Below are 18,504 nucleotides of genomic sequence, written 5' to 3' on the forward strand. Positions count from 1 at the left end.
TCCCCCAATATATATTTATTTATTTATAACTATACCTCCTTATATTATTGGATTTACTTGTTTTCACCCCGTCACCTTCTTCTTTTTTTTCCTTCTCTCACTTTTTTTCTAGAAAAAAAAAGGTTTGAATTGCTTTATTTATCTCCTGTCAATCCCTCCCTTTCCACCCTTGATGGAATAACCGCGAGTAGTAAATTAATGGCGCAATGACGGTGGCGACTTGTGGTGAAAGCGAATAGATCGATGGCGCAAAGAAAAAAAAACTCCTTCAATTCCTCACCTTTTATATAAAAACAAATGTGTATAAATATATATGTCTGCACAAGAAATGTGTGGCGCGGCACGATATATTAATAAGAAAACTAATACGGATGTGAATGTGTTTGTATAAACCACAGAACAAAGAAGCGATAGCACGTGTGTGTTGTATATCTTTTTATATAATTGCGCCGTCCCCGGATCCCTCTTTCTCTCTCCGTCCTTTTCCCTCTTTTTTTTTTCTTCCTTCCTTTTTTTTTTCTATTCGGGGTCCCCCTCCAACCACAACTACTGTCACGCCTTTTTCTCCCTTTTTTACCTTTTTCTCTCCTTTCCCCTTCTTTTTTTTCCTATTATTTATCGTTTTTTTGTTATTCCTCTCTTTTACTTCCACGGACTCTGCGGTGGCAAAATATAAATCAAAAAAAATGACAATGAGGGTTATCTAAGATTTAAAACACACACACACACGCACACACGCACAACCGCTAGGTTTGTGTTAAAGTAACACACTGTAGTTGAGGGAGTTAGTGACAAAGAAAAAATGAATCCACGCGAAGAGCAAAGCAGAAACAGAAAGACGGGCGGTAGAAAATGGTGACAATTATGATTTTAATAATGAAAGATAAAATTACAAAGGAGAAAAACAAAAAAGAGGAGAAAAATGCAAATGCAAATGCAAAGAGAGCAAAAAGTTACAAAGTAAACGACTCTCTTACTTTCCTTGAATTTATTTTACTCTTGTTTTATTACCTTGTCCCGTTTTGTTTAAAGCAGAGGAGCGATTGGTGGACGAAAATTTAAAGAAAAAAAAAAGAAACGAAATTTTTTTCCTATGTATAAATATGTATATGTATGTATATACGTATGTAGTACGCGTACAGAAAGAAGTTTACAATTTATTTATTCCCCTTTTTCTGGTGTCGTTGAAAGATGCAAAAGAAAAAAGAAAAAAGAAAAACTATACTGATTTGATACTTCTTGTCAGTGCGTCGTCAGGACTCCCCCTCTCGTTATTGTTGTTTTCTTTTTCCTGTCTGTTTGCGTGTTTTCAACCCCCCCCCCTATGATTTAATATTATTCCCGTTATAGAACTCGATGCTTCCACACCTCTGGTTTTGTTTCCTCCCGTCTCTTCTTTCCCCTCCCGCAACAACGTATATTCCACACCGCTTTTCTTTTCTTTAAAAAAAAAAAATTTAAATCAGCAAAAGTCAAATTTAACTATATGTGATTTTCTTTTATCAAGAAAACGAAGGAAAAAAAACAGACGAATATTCAAAACGACGGCACAGGTGCTACGCGGAGACGTGTCAGCAATAGAATGGCCTCTTCACACGGAAACGCGCGTTTGTCCGTTTTGAAAGTTTGCGTGTGCACTAAACAACGGGGATGGGACTTTTACAGATGCACTCCACCCTATTCTGTTTCCTCACTTTATATGTGTACTTAAATGTATATGTATATATATAAATATGTGCGTATACGTACAACTAACTGCCACTTAACGTATTATTCTCTCGTCTCCTCTTGCTCTTCTTCACTTGCTTGCTTGTTTGCTTGCTTAATAGTTGCTTGTCTTCGGCTGGGCACCTACACGCGCACAACGTCCCCTTTGGAGTCCTTTTTTCTATTTCTATTTTTTTTTTCGTTTTCTGCTCTCTCCTTCTCTTGTTCCAAGTACCCCAAATGATTTTGCTTCCCTATTATTCCCTCTTCCTTCTCGCTTTTTGCCGTTTCTTCGCCACGGTGCCCCTTTCAGAGGAAAGAAAGATGAAGAAGGCAAACAGTAAAGAGGATGCGGGAATTGCGGTATGGCTCGAGGCATAACATCAGACAGGAAATAAATAGATGGATTAATACCGATGATGATGATAATAATAATAATAACAGTAATAACAATAGCAATAACGGCAAGCCATGGCACAAAGAAACTCCACTTCCGCGACGTAACACAGACTGCGCGTACTGGACAAAGGTTATCGTACCGCTTTTTGGCCGCCGAACTGTTGGCACATTTCCTTTCCGTATCACCAATTCCACACACACACACACACAAGCATATACACGGTTTCACTGTTAACACCAAATGCGTATTGCGGCACTTTCTTCTCCTAATTTCCACGGCAGCTGTACGATTTAACTTGGCATACCACGCAACACTTAATGTGGCATCTGCTCACGTCCCCACCTATTCCTCAAATATATCGCCGCGCACTCACCAGTCATGCACAACATAATGTTGCGCGTTGTCCTTCCATACGTGTAACTCATCTAACTGGTGCCGAAGGTCATAGGCGCACACAAGAGCTACAGGACCACCTCCCAATTCATCCAACTCCGTGCGCAGCTTCATGACTCGTTCAACCATCGAAGAAACTGCACCTGGTGCTTCATTCGGCAGCCGGGCATACAGCACACAGGGAAGGCAAAAAAAACCTGCAGGCATCGCTACCTCGAACCCGCCGCACACCTGTTGAATACAGACCCCAGCATCATCGTCACCGCTAGTAGCAGACTCAATAAGTTCCTTCACCAAAGAGAGGTGTTTAGAAGTGGGAAGCGGGCCAAGCTCAACACTGCTGTCAAGACTGTGCCCAATGCGCACCTGTCGTATGCGCTCCCGAAGGTAACGGAGTATCGGTAGCACATCCTCGTGGGGAATGAACGCCACGTGAAGTGGGTGCAGTGTTCTCCCATTGCAGTGAAAGGCGTGATGAAAGAAATTTTCAGCTACACATTCCACGTGTGTAGGCGCTGAATCTGTTTTCGCCACTGCCGCGCATGCCGTCAATGGGATAGAAGGTGAAAATGACTGTGATTCCCCTTGGGAAACACTAACAATGGCAACCGCAGGTTTAGTCAACCGATGGTGCCAATCAATGGCGTACAAGGCGCTAATATCCGAACGTCTCACTTGGCTATCCGACAAGTGGACGGAAAACTGGTTTGTTTGGCCTTCTGTAAAGCCGTTCGTCAACCCTACTAGCTCCAAGCCTTCACGGGCGCCTCGTACGCCGAAAGCCTTTTCAAGTAAAATTGAGTTTTCACCGCGATACAAAATGATATTTATAGGGTCCACGGTATGCATACCAACGCCCGGATCGCAGCCCTTGTCATCACTAGTGGCACTCCGACTGTCGTTTTCGTCAGCTTGGCAGCTGAAAGAGCGGCAAAGCAACTGCATAAGCCACAACGCGGAGAGCGGTGCTTCAAGTGATGGCAGCCAGACGACCACATGACCTCGCAAAAGAGCGGCGGCGATAGCCTCAACACCTCTCTGAAGGGGGTAATTGGCCGATGTGTAGCACAGCGCTACCGAGGAACCTCCGCCAGTTGCACACCTGATACCGTGACAGTTGATACCCCTGTCACTGCAGCCCAACGAACGAAGTAAGTCCTCCACATCAATGGTCTCGCTGGCGGCGACCGAGGCGGGGCACCCACGCAGACGTTCCGCACAACTTCCGACGACGTTTGCCGCCAACCCAATCGAGTTCCGAGCTTCACGCAAACATATTCCCGTAGCAAGGGCCTCCGCTGATGCCAGTAAGTCAGCGTTTTGCCTTAGGATGGCCTCCAGGCGCTCCAACGCGCGAAGTTCCACAGAATGAGAAAGCGCCTGAGCTTCATGCATTATTTCGCTGAGCGCACGCGCAGCGCCATCAACTGTGTTGGCTGTGAAAGTGAGGATCCCAGCTCCATCAGAGGGACTCTCTACCACAACAGAAGCAGCGCTACAAGCAAATCGACCGGAGTAGTGGTGCGCTTGGCGCAAACGCCCGCATATGTACGCAGAGGGAACCATGGAGTGTGATGGTAGAAGTTGGCTGTAAGTTTGCTTCCATGCAAATCGTCGTGGTGGTGTGCGGCAAACAAGCCCGCCACAAAACTGCATGTCCTTCTTATATCGAAAAAACAAAATATCTTAATATACGGAAGGTAAGGAGAACGCTGGGTCCTTAGCCGAACCGAAAGGGCGTTGCGCTGTTGAATCACAGGAAGTCCCTTCCTTAGGTAATGCGTATAAAACAGGCTGATCGATGGCGGTAGCACCAACCGTCAGCTTACAAGCCGTGCACATTCGAGTGATAACTTCAAAAGCCCAAGACCCGTTGGGGTTCCGCCCCGCATGAGAAGGGTCAAAGACGATACCTTTAGGGTGCCCACGTCGAAACTGCATTGCCCTCTTGCCCGAAGCAACTCGGTCACGCGGAGAACTCGTGCGACAAACCAAAGGGTCTTCCCCTTACCAGCGAGAACGCCAGTATCCTTTTTCTAGATGGGTGACAGAATGGGGTTGCACATCGCACGTGGTAACATCGCGCGAGGGTCCGTAGACAAAAAAAAACGCCTTTCGTGGCACCTGCATGCACGGAGATACTGACTCTTGCTACAACCTCCATCACCTCCGACGCAATGAGGTCGAAGCAAGGCGGTGGGAAACACCTTGGCAAACTCCCGGCATCACAAAGCATAAGCAACAAACCCGAATTCCCAGGTAAAGTATGGTGTAAATAGGCGCAATCAAGGACCAGCAGCGCAACACCCGTGGAGTGGGTTGAGTATAACAAGGATATAAAACACAAACGACTTTTTGTTCGGCACGCGAAATGATTCCCGACCATACTGTGGATGGGAATGAGGAAGCCTCCGCGTGCACTCGACCCTGAAAGCGTCATATTGGCTCGAGTCCACTCAATTCAGAGATACGCTGCAGACTTCGGGTGGCACAGCACGCCGATTGTAAACAGGGATACCGAGGCTTTTAAGCATTTGCTGAAACTGGAACGGCGCAACGCTATTCTCATGGAGTCCCCCCTAAGCGCAGTAGTGGGGACGAACTCGGGGTCGTCCCTCGACACCGGTCAGTTCTGAACAGCGCAACTACCACCGTTCGTTGGAACGAACACTGATAGGTGCAGCCCTCCGTAGAGTCGCATCAGGACCGCAATTAATTCAACATAGCCTTCTAGGAATGTTTTGAGCATTGAAACAAGCAATGTCTACTGCATGAGCAACACCCTACCCCCTGTCCCTCGCCTCAAAGACTGCTTAAACCGCACGCCAAGATACAACCTCCGTTTTCCTGTCTTTTTTGTTAGGTTGTTTGAAAACAACAATAAGAATGATCATTCGCCAGCGCACAGCGTGTAAACACCGCCAGCTTCGGGAATATCATAGGCTGCCTCCCCAATACTCCCCCATGACACCGAAAAAAATGAACACGGGAAACAACCCGCACCAACAGATTATTGATCCATGCGCTCTTGCGCGTGTGCTCTGCTAAAATGGAGGTGTTCGTTACCAGCACTAAAGCGAACCGAAAAAAGATTGAGAGAGGGGCGAGAGAAGAAAAATAAGGATGGTTTCGGCTACGATCAAAGAGAACAATATTGGGGGGCATGAAGGTAAAAATGTTTGGTCTTAGCAAGCGAGCATACCCGCTGCAGGGGCTGGTGAGAAACGGAACTGTGTCATCCAATAGTCAAAATCAAAGCAAAAACGGTCAGTTAAATAAAATGTTGGGAGAGCTAAGGCATTTAAAGAAAGAAAAAATGGTGGTTAAAAGGGGGAAATGCAAATGATACAACTACGTGAGTGAGTCCATCCCATAAAGCAACAGCACCTTAGCGTTTCAAAATACGGATACGGAAAAGGATATGGCATCAACCTAATGCATTGTACGAGTGTCACGTCATTTTTTTTTTTGAATACCATTTGTGAAATTTTGACCAACCCCTCACGGAACGCAAAAGCTTCAATTTGTGGAGCGCACCCGCCTAGCAAAGAAGCAGCGTGGAATTAGAAATAAGTTGTTTAGTGCCCACATCTTTTACCCGAAGTAAGCGGATACTTATCTACAGAAAAGTCGGCAGCACAAATATCACATTAAATTAAGAGCAGCTTTGGAAAAGAAAAAGCAAGGGGACCATTACCACGAAGAATGCAAACACAAAGTTTTACACATAATAGCTTAAGAAAATAATGGCCATGGTAATAAAACGAAAAAAAGACAAAAAGATATAAAAAGATATATAAAACGTGCTACTAACCTATTTATTCTTCGGGTGCCTGTTCCCCTAGCTACACATCCTCAACTTTATCTATCTGCGCAATATCTCCAGTCCCATATATAAACCGTTGAGTCTATGAAGCGCCTGACAAATGCTGTTGGCCCTCCGTCCGATTCATTCGTGTCCCGTTGCGACTCATCCACTTCGACCTCCGAGCCAACTGGCACAAATGTCGACCTGCGACGCGCCACCGGCGTTGTCAGCCCTCTCGATGGAGGAAACATCGTATCTGGGGTCACAGGCACAACAGGAAAAGAGGACTGGCTCCCGGTCGACTCATAGCCCCGATTAGAATACGAGACCGTCCCCACCGACCGACTGATGGCCTCCCTTACGGGCTGGAGAGGGCTTGCTAGGAACGTTGCACTCGTCCTTTCGCTCCCCATAAAACTCTCAACAAAGGGGGGGGAAAACGTTGAAGTCACAGACAATGAGTGCTCGTTGGTGCTGCGGTCTGCTGTTAATCCAACAGAATGTTGACGGCCCCTTTCGTTCGTATTATCAAAACGCCGTGCGACAACCGCTGGCCCCATGGGAGCTACACTCCTCGCCCCGACAGAACTGCTGTGCGATGCCCTCTTTTTGTTGGGATTCGCGAAATCTGGCACAGTACCGTGGTAATGCACCTCACCATTCAGCTCAAAACGATAGATATAGAAATTCCCTTCACGAACGTGGACTCGTTTTCTCACCACAGTACCATCACGGTCCTCTTGACGAACAACTGCCCCGGTATCCATATCCCTCTTTCCCGCCGTCTCAAGATGATCCTGGTCTTCAACCCCCATCTCGTCTTGCTCTTCCACCTCAATAGTCACCCACCCGATGTCATCGGGTGGAGCTGTGCGCGCAGCCTTGCAAAATGGCCGCATTGCCGCAAGGACAACAGCATCGAGTGGGATGTCCCGGTTGGCCACCCACGAACGGCTCGTTTGGTCATATTTCAAAACATCACCCTCGTCAAAACCACCAACCGCTGGGGAACCCATGACATACACATCAAGCGGGTCCGCCGCTTCAGCACCGTCGCCACAAAGCTGAATAGGTCGTGGGTTGTTACGGTCAACAAGGCCACGGAACCGCCAGTAACCCCCACCTATTGGAAGTGTTGCAGCTGGGACTGACATGAAGTCGGGCTGTTCTGCCATGCAAAAACAAAGATGTTCCGCCAGTTCTCTTTCGATTCGGCCATGGAACACACCGTTTTTTGTCAACCACATGGCGAAGCCCCTGTGTGTCTCTTCCGGATTCGGTGCCTCTGAATGTGCGCCTCCCGTAAAGCCGTAAGTAAAACTGGAGGAAGCATTCAGAGAACCCATCCGTAAGGACGGTGAGTCCACACGTCGAGAGAAAAACCCAAAGCGTCCCCAGCGACAACGCATTTCGTACACGAATGAAATAAACGGTACGTTTGTCATCAGCGATGAAAAACTAAATGTTTCCAAAGGTGGGAGATACCGCCTTTCGGATTCCAGCGGTGGCGAAGGGCCATTTCCACGCTGCTTTAGTACCCCAGCCTCAACCAGCTGGCCATGATAAGTCTTGGCGGCCACAAAAGTCACCCGACACAGGTTTTGCTCTCCCGCAGACTTGGTCATAAAAACAACAGCTGTAAGCGGCTCCGGCGCCGCAGGTGCCGGCAAACCAAACCGGCTAAGCCTCTCCTCCAACGCAGTGCAACGGTAAGACAACGCCTGGTCCATTTCCCGTAACAAACCTTCTGACTGCAAGAAGGGTCGCTGTCTCGCCGACGGTTCCCGAGCTGGCGTCCCGCCGAGAGAGGACACCAGTGAAAAGGCACCAGCGGATGCTGTCAACGGGCATCGTTCAGGTGGCACGTGCGGCGTAGGTACAAAGCTGGGACGGTTGCGAAGTTCGTTCCCACTAGCCACTGAAGCCTGTGAAGAGAGCGGTGCAATCAGTTGCTGAAGGTCTTGCGAGGAACCATGGCTGGGCCCCCTAGCTGTACATGGCAGAGAAAGAGAATTTTTCAACATACTTGGTGCCGCAATGCCTTTTCCGGTCGCACTTAATCCGGGACTTACGGGACTGAAGATTACCGGAGATGTCAACGGTTTCCGCTCTATCTCCCTTGGTAACATACCAAAGAAACCGATGATGTTGACAACCTTTCCTTCAAGAATATCCGAGTTTTCCTTCCCCATCAAAACATGTGGCACCCTGCTACCCCCCGGAGTCCCCTGAGTCTGTTGAAGTTGTTCAAACTTCTCGCGATCGTGGAGAAAAGCCACTGCGCATATGATCGGAAGAACTTTTTTCCCAACGTTTGCTGTTTTCGCCCCCTCCATATGGAAGGAAGGGGATCCACCGGCAGACCTGTCACTCATGGAAAGCTCATGTGCCTGTCGCATCTCATTATCTGTATCAAAGAGTCTCTCCTCTGTCTGCTCCACAAATTCAGAATACAGTGCATCTCTCGATCGGTTAGAAGACCTGGCATCATTGCTATGCACGTTGGGAATGCGGCTCAAATCACCCGGGTACAGGGGGTGGCGGAAGTAATAATTCACACCCGGATCACACCGCATCTTGTGAAACTGCACGAACAGCGGGCAGTCGGCCGATGGAAAATATTCTTTAATGAGCGGAATAAGTACAATGTCTGGTTTGCTTTGAGATCGGGAGCTGTCAACATTATTCTTCATCTGTGTTGGCACGTTGTATAGCCCCCGTCGTAGTGTCTCCCTGCTTGGAGCAGCACCCATTGCAAAAATGTTATATATATAATGTTAATGTAATCCAATGAAAAGTTATATATTTATTTATATAATTATCTCTGTTGCTTATTCCCCAATCTGTTTCCCTTCCTCCTCCTTTTTTACCGTTAACACACACCGGTAAGCGCAGATGCGGACAATTTTGTGGGGGTGTACCTTGTGTATATATGTATATGTGTCTTCCCTTTCAGCGGCGCTTCCCCCGGCTATTCACAAGTAGTGTAAAAAGGGGCAACAACAAAAAAAAAGAAAAAGAAAAAAACAGGCCTACCACGCGACAATCAGTGTTCTGATATCACCCACTTTGGGAGGATAAGGAAGTAGTGGCCACACGGCGATGTCACGACCACAATAACTGTATAGGTTTGCGTATATTCCCGTAGATTTAGTGGCCTCCTCGCGTGGGTTAAGCAATCGACTATTATATTTTTTGTCCTTAAACAAATAGAGGAAAATTTAAAGGAAGACGTATCTCGCCCTTCTGATCTTTTCCCTCTAGCTAAAATGAAATATTGGGCTATTTGACGTTGAAAATTATGTTCGTATTCAACAGTTGGATTTGCCCCTCTTTTGTTGTTTTTGTTGTTGTTTCTTATTCCCTTTTTCCAGTAGATCCTTAAAATACTCTCGTCCTTTTCTAGCTTCACGGGGCACGCTAAAGGGATTTTCAGTGTACAAAAAAAAGAGCAAGAGCAAGAGAAAGGGCCGTATGGCAATCAAATTCACCCGTAAAACAACAACAATAGCAATAATAATGTTAATAAATTCCAAAACAACAAATGTCACAAGAAAATTTTCGTTCATTGCCACATTATTGCCACAAAAAGAAGCAACATCGAGGGTGAAAGCAGTATGCATGTTATATTCAACCACCTGTACAACCGCGCGTATCCTTTGTTTACTTATTTCGCCTGCCTCTGACGCCGACGACGCATTCATACACCCCCCTTGCTGTCACTGTTCGAGTCTCCACTCACCGAAGGTTCTGTTGAAGCAGCAACGAAATGAAAAGAGAAGCACGAACGCCATTCAACCAGGGGACGCCATGAAACTAAAGAAGATATAAAAGGGAAATCGAAATGGTAGAGCGGGTGGAGATGAGGTAAGGGGATTGATACCGCAAAAGCACGAGTAACGTACGCAAGCAGGTGCCAAGGGGAAAGTAATGTCGAGGGGAGACAGTGGACAACACATCCACACAAAACAAAACGAAACAGAAAAACAAAATTGGTGAACGTGTGGGGCGGAGGAAAAAAAAGGATATTGAGTCATACCGGGAAGAAATCGCATGTCGTCTGTTAACGACTTTAAAACACCGGCGTGTGCGTGTATGTATTTCAAAGAAAAGTAAGCAGCAGGAGAAGGGGAAAAAATAGAAAAGCATGCCGTGTACGTAAACACGAACTCCTGTGAGAGTACTTATCGGTATACGCTGGTAACAAGTGCAACGATGCAAACGCATCCGCATACGCTTGCCACGGGACCGTAGGATCTCCAACAGAGATAATGATGCGCAGGAAGAATGATACCCCTCGCGCTTGTAATAACGAAAGATAAGAACGGAAGAAAAGAGATACGCTGTTGGCGTTGCTGCTACTGCTTTCGACGAATGGTATGCCACAATACACTTCAACGAATGAGTACGACGCAACACGTCTGGCAGCAAAACATCACATAAATTAAGGACCCTTCACAAACGTCTTTTCCACTCCCAATGGGGTCATTTCATTTAATGGCAACAATAGAGGAAACGATGAGAAGGGGAAGGAAAGGACGAAGCCGACTTGCTCAACCTCATAAGTTTCCCACATTTATTTCAGTCTCTTTTCCTGACCCTTTACCCGCGCCTGTGCGCTTGCCTAACCTTTACTGGCTTAGTACATTCTATTTACATTTTTTTTCCCTAGGCTCGTACAGACCATGAGATACAGACTGCCTTTATCACAACTTGTTTCTTCCCAAAATATGGGATCGTGCAGCACTCAGCACAGAGAAAGGGCAGAATTTTTCACGGAGCAGACGCCACGCGCGCACCTTCATCAGCCAGAGTGTGCTTGGGTCTAGTTAGTGAAAGATTCCGCAATAGCGGCACCTATTCTCACTTCCCCAACGATGCCCACTTAAAGACGTAGAGCGCTCTTTAAAACCAATACATCACTATGAAGCTTTGCAAAAGGTCAGTGTTGCAGGCCACGCCGCACCGTTACATTAAGCGTTGGGGTTCTCACCTCCGCCCCATCGGCGTACACCTCATCAGTTCCAAGTCCAGACGCAGAAATGAAGTCGAATTGAGTGCGGGCACAACCTGCAACACTTTCACTGCTGCAGCCGCCGCTGCTGCTGAAACCTCCGCCGGTCCGGTGGAAGGCACAGGAAGGGTGAAAGTCCTCGCGGGTGCCAGAACGTGAGTGCATGGAATTTGACCATCCATCTGCCGGCTGAAAAAAGGGAGTGCACCCACCTCCCACCGCTGACGAATGCCGTGTAACACTCGGCCGTTCCTCCGAACCTGTGTAGGGCCAGATGGTTCCACACCCGTCCCAACGAGGGAAATGGGTGAAGGAAGCCGTAGATAAGCGTTGGCTTGTTACGTCACTGCTTATGCGGCGCGAAACATTGTAACTGTCGTAAGGCATAAACCCAAGTTGATCCTCCCTTGAAGTTCGGCGGCTCAGAAAAGGAGTCGACGTACGCCTATTTGCATAGCTTGCATCAGAAACGGGGGAATGACTAGAATCGACAACTGGCTGGTTGAAAGCAACAAAACCGGATTGTTTACCTTGGGGAAATGCAGGCACCTCCATATGGGAAGCCAGCGCAGGGTTTCCGTAGCAGCAAGGCTGCTGCCGAGTCCGCACACGACCAAAACCCACAGAAGGCGTGGTGTTAGGAGGAGCCATCGGAGGGACTCCGCCCTCCCTGCAGAGCCCTTGGCTCAACGATGGCGACATGGCGGACCGTTCGTCGCTCCTTAGCACACCTTCCGATACGACAGCTGTTGGTAATGGTACCGACCGTCTTGTTACCATCTTTGACCTCGTTGCTCTTCTGCCCTTGGATGCCTGCGTCTCCGCTGAGGGCCCAAAGCTGTTGACCGGTGCAGCCCCATCCACCGCCGTCGATGTTGCATTAGCCTGCTCCGGAGCATACGGGCGCCGGGTTGGCTTTCTGCGCGCCCGCTTTTTCCGTGGCGGGCGAAGAAAGTGCGGTGTGACCGCTATAGCGCGCACTGCACCTGTCACGAGTGTCACCCGCCACAAACAAAGCGAACCTTCGCCAACAAGTTGTCTTACACCAACAGCAAACTCTGACAAGTCTTCCCCATTGGTATCCTCAGCACCTAGCGGTAGCAGTAGAGACCTGTCACGCTCTCGTGGGCCGCTGATGTCAGTATGGCGCAGCCAGTTCTCTGCATCAACCGGCGCCTGTCGTGCCAGCTTGCAGCTGTCATGTAGTTCAGATAGCAAAAGCTCCTCCAGTGGGAGCGTGGTACGCTGAAGAACCCACTGACGCATCGCATTTGACTGGCATGGGTTCATATTGAGGTAAAGCAACTCTCCGACCGACAAGCGTTCATCCACTTTCCCCTTCCCACTGTTGCTTCTTTCGTGCTCACTTTCGTTCGACACGTCACATCCTCCTCCCATAACCGTTAGCCTCCCACCAGCCCACCATGAGAAAAAGGCAGAGGCTGCGGTTTCTTGGGCAGTCACTGAACGCCCAACTACCCAATACAAGTGCGCCGGGCGGTCGATGGTATCCCCCTTGGCGTTCGTAAAGCTGACCAGATCGATCCCATCCACTGGCCATTCCTCCACAACCACAGTCTCGCCCAATACGTCATGCAGCTTTTGATGTGCAGGTAGTTCAGTGGCAGCGGCCTCAGAGTCGCACACTTTGAGACCGCCCCCATAGCCTTTTGAGGAGGAACCCTTAGCGGCAGTGGTAGCCAATGCGTTAACGGCATCTTGTGGGCAAAAAGCATCGGCAGTTGAGTGCAGCGAGCACACATCCCGGGCCACTCCGACATGGGGATTAGACTGCGCCGTCCTCACTTCCGTGTTACAGCCCGCCCGCGTTTCAGTACGTTTTGGTCGCACAATGTCCATTATGCACTCTGGGCAACCCATGCGCATCCCAACACATTCCAAAGCACGTGCTACAATTTGCTTTGGAATACATGCAAACACTACGTCGCCATTCAACCACATGTCAAAGACATTCTCCAACATGGTAGTTTTTTCCAAAGAAGGAGCAGAAGAACATTCGCTGACAACTTTGGTATCGCCGTCTTGTGGCGTACCCAACGGAACCCCAGCTGCTAATTTATGCGTCTGAAGAATACAATCATTTTTTCTGCGGCACCGACAACAACACGGCCCTCCGGGGTTACTTGTCCCCTCGGACTCCACAATGCCTAGGAGTCGTGATAGCATCGCTCGCAACCCCCGCTGGAAACATAGCATTGGAACGTTGGTCCGCTTGCATGCAATAACAACAGACGCAGCAGGAGGTGTCATCAACGGCTTCTCGCCACTCATAGTGGAGGAAACCTTAGAATGTCCCCCTTCCCCTACCTCAACCGAGCCACGTCCCGTCGGTTGCCTTTGGTCCTCAATACTCCCTATGTGCATCACCGCTGCCTCACGCCATTGCCTTACATAGGTATAAACGGCCGTTATGAAGGCGTGTACAAAGTTGTGGTCTCCAACCGACTTGTTAAGAAACACTTGTAGTTGAAACGTATCCTCCAGCAACACATCGTTACAACCATGCGGGCAGATGTCACTCACACCACCAACGAAACCAACGATACGCACGTACAATCCAAAAAGCATGCTGCTTTCCTCTAGCGTACTGCCCTTTGCATCCCCTACCTCAGCTCTACTTTCCCCACCGCTGTTACCCAGTTCACTATTACTACCATCCTCACGCAACATGACCTCCCCACCAAGCGCCTCTTTATTACCGAGTACGGAGGGCGTGGGGGCAGAGTTATAAGCAAACGCTACCGCGCACGGCACAGGGCGGATCGCGTTCGGGTCCCGCGTGCACAACCTGAGCATCTGTTCATCTGTATCGTATATGCGGCGCTCGCCCATACGGCACACATACGAGTCGTAGAACTCTTCCAGTGTACAGCTAAAAGGCACAAAGTCATCAGCACGCCATGCCTTGCCCTCAACGAGATGGGCGGTAGCGGAGGCGCTGGTTGATGGAGCAACAAGACCCTGGAGATCATAAAGTTTTGCGGCGTCAGCGTCCACAGCAGGATCTGGCGCTTGCGCCTTAGCAAACCCCTCATCGAATGTGTGATAGTAATGGACAAACGGATCCCTCCGCGCCTCAAAGAGCTGCCGTAAGAGCAAACAGTCGGGTGACGGGAAGAACTCTCTCGTTAAGGGAATGAGCACCATTTTGTGCTTCTGCCCATAATCTGGTATTTGGCACAGTCCGCGCCCCAAGGACTCACGGCTGGGCACAGCCCCCATCTGCGTATTTTGTGAGCGTGTTTAAGTCGGTGTCGTTGTTGAGGGCGTTGTGTGTGTGGGTGTGTGTGTGTGTTTAACGAAGCAATTCAAACGATGAAGACCTCAATAACAAAAATTTAATGCAAGTTGTGTTCCAATAATAATGATAATAAGAATAAAGCAAAACCAAAAAGGGAAGTAGAATCTCCTCCTCCCTCTTACTTCCCTCCTTCGCACCGTGCGTGCACCGCGTCTTTCTCCCTGCTGTATCCCTGGCTATTTCACACCCTTTTGGCAATGCCCCAGTTGCTTCACAACGCTATATATTTGTAAATTGGTATATGCAAGATTTAGTATAAATGTCACGGTGATTCCCTTCCCCCTTATATGCCTTTGTTTTTGAAGTTACCGCTACTTTTTCACTGCACCTCCTACACTCAGAACCTTCGGTTAATCTTTTGGTTGGTTCAGGAGCCCCACACTTCAAGTCGAGCCGAATCAACTCAACCAGCAAAACAGTAAGGCAAAACAAACGGACGAGTCAACCCCCTTGCAACTTCTTTTGCTTTCTCACTGGTGGAAAGAATTTACTACTCGCTTCCCAACAAAATGACGTCAAAATATGTATAAATATAAATGAAATTTAAAAAAGCAAATCTTTCCTCTCCGTTTAATTGTCCCCACCCCACGCTCCTCTCCGCAATTTTTCCTCTCCTTCCCTCCTTCTCTCCTTCTCTCCTTCTCTCCTTGTGCTCGAGACTTAAGGGAGTAAAAAAAATGGAGGGCTAACGCTAAGGAGCACGGAAATGAGTAACTAGATATACAATAGGGAACTTGAACACAACAAATACACAAACAATATATAAAACACGCCACTATTCTTTTTTTTTAATGTTCAGTTGCCTCCTGTTTTGGTTGCTTTACTGATCAGTTATTTTCAAAAACAACTTATGTAATCCGGAACAAAAGGCTCCCCTTTTGGCTTTTTCTCTTCTCGACACTAATTTGTACTGCTGTTGTTTTAAAAAAGAAATGGTGAACTCCTATAAGATATAATGTTATAATGGTGCTAAATCCACGCACCCCCTCTGTTCTCCCTCAGACAATCCACCTCGATTTTTTGTCCCCTTCCTTTGATTCCTTCTTTCCTTGCTACTTCCGTCTGGTTGTGATTATCCCTTCGTCACTCCTTTTGCCGCCTTCCGTCCACCCCTAACCTGTTATGTGTAATATATCTACTTTTAACGATTTATTTATTTTCTACTTCCCTTCCTTTTTTTCCGCCGTTTTAGTTGTTGTTTTTTTTTCCCCTTGTCCCTTCCTATCTCTACACGTCTTTCCCTCGATTTGCTTTCTAATGGGCTCCTCCTTCCCCTTCTTCTCTTCTCACACTGCCTCCACTTTAATGATAATCAGCGGAGCAGCCAACACGTGAATGTGGTCCTCCCTCTACCGACGTCCAGAAATGAGCCAAAAGAAAAAGCAAAAGAAGTGATACACCCGAATAAGGGAGGGAGGAACTTGGCAAGTCAAGTATGTAGCGATGTTGTTGGTTCGACTGTCGCCACTCTCCACCTTCGCCTCGCCAGTTAATGAGCGTTCAAACCAAACGCAAATATACAATACTTTGAATGATTATGGCAGCAATTCACCTGTCAGCACACGTACCAGACTTTCACCCAAAAATAGTGGCAGCGTGAGTCTTTTTCGCTTTTTATCTCTTTTACTCACTTTTTTGTCCGTATTTTTAACTTTTTTTTTTCCTCGCTCCGCCTCCCAGGTGACGCAAGTCAGTTAAATAACTGGAACTATGAAACACGGATTCCAGGGGATCCTAAAAACAGCAAAACACGAAGGAAAAGCGAGACGGGGCAAATGGAAGGTGAAACAGAGAAGGAAGATTCGTTTCCCCGGAAGTTTCAAGTTTCCACCCTCACGGTTTTCTATGTGCGTGTAGGTGCTCAGAACCTTCCCTTTTTGCCTTCGTGTTCTATTCACATAAAGAAAGAAAAAAGGGAATCAGAGGCACAAGCACATATATGAGGAGTTGTGGGATTAAAGTGAGGGTAAACTTAGAGGGCCAGTTACAACAAAAGTTCATCATACACAATGCACTGATGTTAATATAAATGAAACTAATATTTCACGCACGGTGACATCAGTACGCAGCACTATCAGTGCTCACGTAGATGCTTGAATCACGGCCGCTGTAACCCGAGGCATCTAAAGGACGAGCCTAACCACCTCCACTGGCTGAACGTAAAAACGCAAGAGGTAATAGAAACTAGAAAAAAAAAAGCGGCCAATCTGTAGTCGAAACCTCTATCGTAGACCACTGAACCGTACATAATGATTTTTATTTTTCCCTTCCCGCCTGTGATGTCGCAGCAGCACCACAACATTTCGCCTTATTGCCGAAAAAAATACTGTGGCGAAAAACTTTAATGGATTGATACAAAATTTTACGGCGACACCCCAAATAACATCTGATCATCAATGGAAATCGTCACCATGGCGAATCGACTAAAAACTTGCAGGCACTCACATGGTCTGTCGTTAACACCCTTCCCCTACCCCAACTATGTCGCAGTAAATCCCACAGTGGTATGGATGATTGGCAAATATAGGGCCCAGTTACCACACAATTTCTAGGAAAAAACAGGACCGGTTGCCTTACGTGAACGTAATATATGGAGTCAGTGATGACTAACTATGGCGGAATCGTTGACCATCAACATCGTATTTTTGTTTTACCTGTAGAAAACTGTCAGTTAGCAAGAATTCCTCGGATGCAAACAACAACAAGAACAAATGCTTCGAAGCATATATGCCTAAGAACCCTGCTCATGGACAACCGCTCCAAATGTGACTATATCCCCCAGCTTCTCGTGTTCACGTTCGAAGGAGTCTGACGCCAGCGTGATGATTTAACAATGTAATCATTATTCGATATGGAGTTTGTGGGGACCAAATGTTTAGAAGGGCTGCCCGTCCGAGACAGCCTTCAGTGGTAAGCAGCCCGTACATTTTACTGAAGCCCACAACCGTTCCCAGTGAAGTCCCTCTTAGTTGGAACGGGTTACACAAAGCAGTCATTTGATAGTCGGTAATTAAGCAGCCGAAATGTGTGCTAACATGACATTTTAAAAAAAGAAAAAGCAGTAATCACAATCGATTATGGTATAGTTGCACTTTCAAGAGCATCCATTTCTCAATACTCGGCACAGTCTAATGATATACTTCTCTAAACCATACCTTCTTGGGACCACCTAAGTCAGAGCCAAAAAAAAAAAAGAAAACAGAAGCATCAGCGCTCAAAGGTGGTGAATATTATTGGCTACAAAGCCAGGACACTAGTCCTTTGACAAGGTGCAGGGGTCCGGTCACTCTTTTTTTTTTTGCGGTTTAGTCCCTCCCCCACGCTGGTGAAACCAGTCTTTAGAGGGGTCTGTAGCGTGAATGATTCCTTCAAAAGAGAACATCGGCACGGAAGCGTTAAGTTTTCTACGACACTAATGAAATTATACAGAACAAACGCTTGGGACCCCAAGGCTCTAAGATAAAAGAAAAAACAAAGACGCCCCACAAAATCCTCAGAATTTGTTGTGACACTGACCTAAGTTCAGCAAATGGGGATTTTCCGTTAAAACCTCTCGAAGAAAACGATAAAAGTCGTATAGCCAGTGGTAAACCCAATTCTCCCTGGCTGCTTGTGTCTGGGTATATATTTGATTTTTAAATGCGTTTGCTCGGTAAAAGAAATAGAAACTTGTGCATTTACTGAGAACAAGACACCAATACTCCGGAAGTGATTCATCCTCCCTTGTAATATCACGGTTTTTGCGACCAGTCATTCTATCAACTGTCGCTAGTAGCGTGAAGCAATTAAGCACTTCATAGTAGAGTAAGCAAGATCCTCAGAGGGCTTGTAGGGCACTAATAAACGTTGTTGTTGTTGTT

At 47.3% G+C, this 18,504-nt stretch overlaps 3 protein-coding genes across 3 annotated transcripts; all 3 read right to left on the reverse strand.

Annotated features, from left to right (window-relative positions):
• Positions 1-2,476: 2,476 nt before the first annotated feature.
• On the reverse strand, positions 2,477-4,156 carry TEOVI_000109000 (aldehyde dehydrogenase family, putative; the record flags this gene model as incomplete). The annotated part of the gene is made up of 1 exon (XM_067224377.1): positions 2,477-4,156. One exon carries the CDS (start codon positions 4,154-4,156, stop codon positions 2,477-2,479), a length of 1,680 nt encoding a protein of 559 aa, XP_067080478.1.
• A 2,205-nt stretch (positions 4,157-6,361) lies between these two features.
• On the reverse strand, positions 6,362-9,061 carry TEOVI_000109100 (uncharacterized protein; the record flags this gene model as incomplete). The annotated part of the gene is made up of 1 exon (XM_067224378.1): positions 6,362-9,061. One exon carries the CDS (start codon positions 9,059-9,061, stop codon positions 6,362-6,364), a length of 2,700 nt encoding a protein of 899 aa, XP_067080479.1.
• A 2,189-nt stretch (positions 9,062-11,250) lies between these two features.
• Positions 11,251-14,565, reverse strand: TEOVI_000109200 (uncharacterized protein; the record flags this gene model as incomplete). Its single annotated transcript, XM_067224379.1, has 1 exon — positions 11,251-14,565. The coding sequence occupies one exon, from the start codon at positions 14,563-14,565 to the stop codon at positions 11,251-11,253; it is 3,315 nt and encodes a 1,104-aa protein (XP_067080480.1).
• Positions 14,566-18,504: the final 3,939 nt, after the last annotated feature.

This window comes from Trypanosoma equiperdum, assembly GCF_001457755.1.
Source record: "Trypanosoma equiperdum strain OVI genome assembly, contig: ctg_292, whole genome shotgun sequence".
NCBI classification, from domain to species: Eukaryota; Euglenozoa; class Kinetoplastea; order Trypanosomatida; family Trypanosomatidae; genus Trypanosoma; species Trypanosoma equiperdum.